General features: G+C 35.7%; 1 protein-coding gene and 1 long non-coding RNA gene across 4 annotated transcripts; one reads left to right on the top strand and one right to left on the bottom strand.

The window, feature by feature from the left end:
* Window positions 1-1,102: 1,102 nt before the first annotated feature.
* LOC107890208 (uncharacterized) lies at window positions 1,103-4,175 on the top strand. Of its 3 annotated transcripts, none has more exons than XR_005901881.1 (3): window positions 1,103-1,408; window positions 1,591-1,853; window positions 1,974-2,552. It is a non-coding gene; the product is annotated as an uncharacterized lncRNA (long non-coding RNA). The 3 variants fall into 3 exon arrangements; XR_005901882.1 differs by adding an exon at window positions 3,969-4,175 and having other exon boundaries at window positions 1,181-1,853; window positions 1,974-2,479; XR_001681880.2 differs by having other exon boundaries at window positions 1,103-1,853.
* Window positions 4,176-4,414: 239 nt separating this feature from the next.
* LOC107889912 (uncharacterized) lies at window positions 4,415-5,395 on the bottom strand. Its single transcript, XM_016814448.1, has one exon. The coding sequence runs from the start codon at window positions 5,393-5,395 to the stop codon at window positions 4,415-4,417; it is 981 nt and encodes a 326-aa protein (XP_016669937.1).
* Window positions 5,396-6,050: the final 655 nt, after the last annotated feature.

Here is a 6,050-nt window from a genome sequence, read left to right as displayed (position 1 = left end):
AAATTATAATATAATTAATTATTTCTTTATAAAAAAATCTTGCATAGTGCATGTATGATATGGATGTGGAGGGTCAATTGGAGCATAAAAATAGGCAAAAGTTGTGTTTAGATGAAGGGTTGAATCTTCTATGTTCCCACATACTATTTAAAAAGTGGAGTGTGGGACTCAATTAATGTCGTAGTTTTGAAAATCCACCATACCATACGTTATATTTATCACAAAGCCATGTATTATTATTAATAATAATTTTCAATAATAATAACACAATTAATATCCACTTTTTGTCGAAATTTTTACTCAATTAAGCATTTTAATCAGAATACAGTCCATCTGATGCTACATCATAGACACATTGGAAACATAGGTAATTGTAAGCATATACATATAAAATAAAAGTAATGGAATGCCAATCTTCAGGCTTTATTTGTAATGTCTCTATTCCTTGGTAATTGAAGCCCAAAGATCTCGAACTAGTTCGTGTTTGACTAGCAAAACAGACAAACAACCCTGCATCTTTTTATCTCTCCCGCAATATTCTTTTTATTTGTTATTTTTATAAGATAAGTATTTTGCATTTATGAAAATTAATTCGTTGTCTATTTCTATAAAAAACAATCCTAACTAATTCACTAAATCTTGGGAAGATAGTGAACTCTTGTAGTTGAAAAATGTTTTAGGAGGAATCTCTGAAGTAGATGGTTGTTGATAGAGCAATCCTTGATTATAATTTTCAGTACGAGTGCTGCATACAAGACAAAACTTGTGATTGTAGTAAAACACTAATAAGGGTATCAATTATTTGGAGTAATTAATTATATTATTAAAATAGAGGAACCAAATAATGTTAAATTAAAGTATAGATACAAAATCATAAATTTAAACATAATAGAGAGACTATAACTATAATTTGACATAATTAGATTTTTTTTTTTTGAAAATCAACTGGACTGATGTTTAAACGAAGTGTACTTTTCAGCCCGAATTGAGCTTAAGACCAAAACGAAGGAAAATAACAAGGAAATCCAAGCGAAAAAATCTAAGCCCGGAGAATTCAAAATTCAAACTAAAAATAAAAAAAAATAAAAAAACAATATAACCTGATCCTCTATCCAGTCAATCAAACAGCTGGATGACACTAGCCTATATATTTTCATATCCACCGCCCAGCTTTTAGCATTTTCCCAATGAAATCTTTTAATAACTGCTATCAATATCTTCAAAATCTTATTGAACCTTCTTCATCTGATTCTCTTGACCTCTGTCGTTTCCTCTCCTGATGCCTTCATTTCTTTGCAGCGTCTCTTTAGCAAAAAAAAAAGGACATTCTTGTGTCTCCTTTGTCTGGTTCTCTTGGCCTCCGTCGCTCCCTCTCTAGTTAGGTATATCTTGGATGCATCCCCAACAGGTAATGTCCTTCACCGCGTCTTAGTGCTTCTTTAGTAATAAAATAAGCATTCTCCTTTTCTGATTTAGGAATGAAATGAAACCCAATATTCTGAAAGATAATTTTTTTGCTATGAATATCTCTGATTATTGCCCCTATAACCGACTTATCTTGGTTTGCGGTTTGGCATTTCTTAATAACAGTTCTTGAGTCTCCTTTAATATCCAAAATGTTTAAACCCATTGAAGAACCTAACTGAATCGCCTTTAAACATGCATGAGCCTCTGCTGCAAATGGAGATGGTATTTCGAAATGAATCACTGGCTTAGAAGCCATGATTTCCCCTTCCGTATCATAAACAATCAAACCTGAAGCAGATCGAGAAGTTCTCCTGTCAAAAGCCGCATCAAAATAAATTGTCACTCTCGTGTTTCTTTCCATTTGCTTGTGGCTTCTGTCAACAATGGTAGGATGTCATTTTTCCTTTGCTCCATTTACTTCTACTATGAAACTAATGACTTGTTTTGAAATATCTCTGCCTGTTGAAATCTTTCTCTCATAGATGAATTTATTTCTATGGTTCCAGATTGACCATAGCCCATAGCAAAAAAGGCGACACTGGTTGATGTTTCCCTGCCTGAAAACCCAGATAAGCCATTCCCACAAGCTTTGAATATTATTATTATTTACCCATGCGAGTTCTAAATTTGACCACACTTCTGTTGATGCAGGACAGTATCTGAAGACATGGTTACTGTCTTCATCGGAGGTGTGACATTGGGGACAACGAGCTTCCACTGTAACTTTTTACTCTGTAAATTAGCTAGAGTTGGAATATAATTCCAAGACATTCTCCAACATGTAATTTTAATTTTTGGAGGGATCAGTAAATTCTATAATTTTCTGTAGAAGTTTTTAATCTCGGTCTGTATAAAATTATTACTAGGACCCGAATTAGTCTCTTGTAATAGTTTATAGGCACTTCTGGCTGAATATTCTCCTGACGATTCTCCTCCCCATACTTGGAAGTCCTCATAGATTGTCTCTGCCAAAGGAATCTGCAGAATTTTCTTAGCAATCTCCTCATTGAAGGTACTAGAAACTAAATCTGTGTTCCATCTTCTATTATTAGCATCTATCAAATCGAATACTAACTTGACATTCACACTGTTGGTTGCATTCTGCAATCTATCGTTTTCAGCTTTCGAAATCCATAAATCATCCCAATCAGAGACCCAATCCCCTATTCCTATTCTCTAGCATAATCCTTTCTCTAAAATCCCTTTAGCTGCCTAAACACTTATCCAGGTAAGCGAAGGTAAATTCCCCAATTGAGCATTGATAAAATCCGAATTTGGATAATATTTTGCTTTTAAAACACGACTAAGTAACGAATTAGGAAAATTGACAAGACGCCAACCTTGTTTGGCTAATAATGCTATGTTAAATTTATCGAGATTATGAAAGCCTAAACCACCATCTTCTTTTAAAGAGCATAAATCTTTCTACATGCACCAGTGAATGCCTTTTTTATCTCGATTTTTCTGCCACCAGTATCTTGCCATAATACCTTCTAATTCAGAATATAAAGACTTAGGGATAAGGAAACATGCCATAGTATAGGTTGGAAGAGCTTGGAGAATAGCTTTTATAAATACCTCATTCCCTCCTTGAGAATGGTGTCTTACACTCCAGCTATCAATCCGTTTTTTCATTCTGTCTTTCAAAATTTGAAACAACATTTTCTTCCTTCTATCCACCAGATTTGGCAAACCAAGATACCTTTCCGGATTATTAGAACTACGCACTCCAAGAACCCTAAAAATAACTGTTTTATCCCCTTCATGTTTATTAGCACTAAAGAAAACTATAGATTTCTCAAAGTTTACAGACTGTCTAGAACAATTCTCATATTCAAGCAAAATCTGTTTCAGTGAATGAGCCCCATTTTCTGTAGCTTCTCCGAATAGAATACTATCATCTGCAAATAACAAGTGAGAAACCTGCGGTCCACTTCTACTTGCCTTAACCCCTCTAAGTATATTTCCTTGCATAACAAGTTTCATAAGACTGAACAGACCTTCCCCACATATTAAAAATAGAAATGGACTCAAAGGATCGCCCTTCTTAGTCCCGTTGTGGGATAAAAATTCTCTCCAATGTGACTGTTGAAAACCACCGAGTACGAAACCGTAGAAACACACTTCATTAGAGATTCAATCCACCCTAAATCAAAGCCCACGCGCTTCATTATTTCTGCAATAAAATTTCATTCAACTCTATCATAAGCCATGTAGCCTTTTTTCCCCGTCTTCTTTAGTTTTAAGGTATGTAAGATTTCATAAGCCAGCAACATATTATCCGAAATTAACCTCCCCGGTACAAACACACTTTGTACTAAATCTATACATTTGTCAATGACTATACGAAGACGATTTGCAATGGCCTTAGCCATCAACTTATAAAGCACATTACATAAGCTTATAGGGCAAAAGTGAGTAATATTTGAAGGATTTGGAATTTTTGGGATCAGCACTATATTAGTTTTATTAATTAAACTAATACTTATACCTCCATTTAGGTGTTGGAGACAAAATGAAGTTACATCCTCCCCAATAATTGGCCAGCACTTTTGATAAAGTAAAGCCGAAAATCCATCATCACCTGGCGCTTTTGTGGGGCCCAATTCTGACAAGGCCACTTGAATTTCCTCTTTCGTGTATCTTGCCATCAATCGAGCATTATCCTCTTCAAAAATACAACGATCAATTCCTGTCAACAGATGTTCATAATTTCCCCTCCTCTCTGCTGAAAACAGATTTTGGAAATAAGATCTAGCAATTCCTTCCATTTCATTAATCTCTTCTGTTTCTCTACCATCATCAAATTTTATTTTCCTAATGAGGTTCCTTCTTCGTCGCTGAGTTGCTTGTTTGTGAAAAAAGGTAGTATTTCTATCTTCAAATTGCAACCAATTAACTCGAGCCCTCTACTCCCAATATCGTTCATCCTTGTCAATCTCATAATCTAGTTGGATCTTCGTATCAATAAGTTCTGCCAAATTTTCATCATCCCTATCAGATTCATCAGCTCAACCAATCTAGCTGTTAGCATCTCCTTTTTTATCTTCCTACTACGTCGAATTTGACTGGCCCATCTGGTCAAGCCTATGCTTACCTTTTCCAATTTTTGTACCAACTCCCCAGTTGAATTATCCCATATATATCGTACCTCCTCAGCAAATGATTCCTCCAAGACCCACCAAGCTTCAAATTTGAAACTTCTTTTTGGCCGCTCATTATCTTCCCTTTTTTTATTAATAAGAAGTGGGCAATGATCCGAAAAGGAATGTGGGAGATGTTGAATTATTGCATCAAGAAATAGAGATAGCCAGTCCTCATTAGTAACTCCCCTATCCAGCCGTTCTTGAATGTTCGTTTCCGGTAAATTCCCTCTTTTCCAAGTAAACCAATTCCCTATATAACCCACGTCCACTAGATGACAATCTGTTAACAATGTACGAAATGCGTCCATATGTCTTTCCTCTCTAGGTAAGCCACCCCTCTTTTCATGCCCATACATAATTTCGTTAAAATCCCCACAAACAAACCATGGAAGCTCCTCAGCATTTCTCAAGTTTTTTAACAAATCCCAAGACTCATTCCTACCCTGCATATATGTAGAACCATAAAACCCAGTAAATCTCCACCTGTTACCTTCATCTGTATCTTCGATGATCACATCAATATGCCTTTTTGAAAAACTTCGAAGGCTAATAGTAACATCATCTCGCCATGCCAAACATAATCCTCCTCTCGAACCGTTTGAATCAACATCAATACCATTCTGAAAACCACATCTCCTTCGTATTCTTTCCATCTGGTTCTTAATTATTTTTGTCTCCATGAAGAAGACAATTTGGGGATTATATAACTTCAGCGAATGCCGAAGTCTCCATACTGTCCGTGGATTCCCCAAACCACGGACGTTCCAACTTAGGATTTTCATTGATCCTGGTCGGCTTACCTTTTGGCAGCTACCGATAATACAAGGTTGCTGTTTACTATTTTCCTATCCTTCATCATAAGTTTGCTGGAATCATTACTAACAATATCATCATCAATTTCTCCTCTTTGCCATTTTTCCCCTCTTCACATATTAGAATTCCTTCTTCAGCATCACAATCCATTAGAAATTGATTTTCTTCTAGTGTTTGCTTTCCATCCCTCTTAGATTGTGTAGATGAATCCCTTTCTAAGGAAAATCCTAAGATAGGATCAATGTGCGCCTTCTTCCCATAATTCAGCAACCCATCTGATGTTCTCCCTTCAACTACCCAATTACCATAAAAAAATCCGCCTCTTGTTCCGTCTTCTTCCTCACGTAACCAAACGCTGTTTTATGCACGTGCTTTTCTAGATTGCACTCTTAAAGAAAGATCCCATCCCATTTCAGTAACCTCCACCCCTAATGCCATTTTAGCCTCACAAAAAGAATCATTATGTCCCAAACAACCACGGTAAAAGTAAAAAAGGGTTAATCTTTCACATTTAAATTTGACATATGACTTATTTCCATAAAACATAATCTATTTTTTTCCTTTTTAAAGGGTTCCTTACATCCAATTGAATTCTGACTCGTAGAAAATTCTGATATCCCTTTC

The sequence above is a fragment of the Gossypium hirsutum genome, chromosome A09 (genome assembly GCF_007990345.1).
Source record: "Gossypium hirsutum isolate 1008001.06 chromosome A09, Gossypium_hirsutum_v2.1, whole genome shotgun sequence".
Taxonomy (NCBI): domain Eukaryota; kingdom Viridiplantae; phylum Streptophyta; class Magnoliopsida; order Malvales; family Malvaceae; genus Gossypium; species Gossypium hirsutum.
The sequence above is the reverse complement of the archived record's forward strand: the minus strand, read 5'-3'. Positions and strand labels throughout refer to the sequence as shown.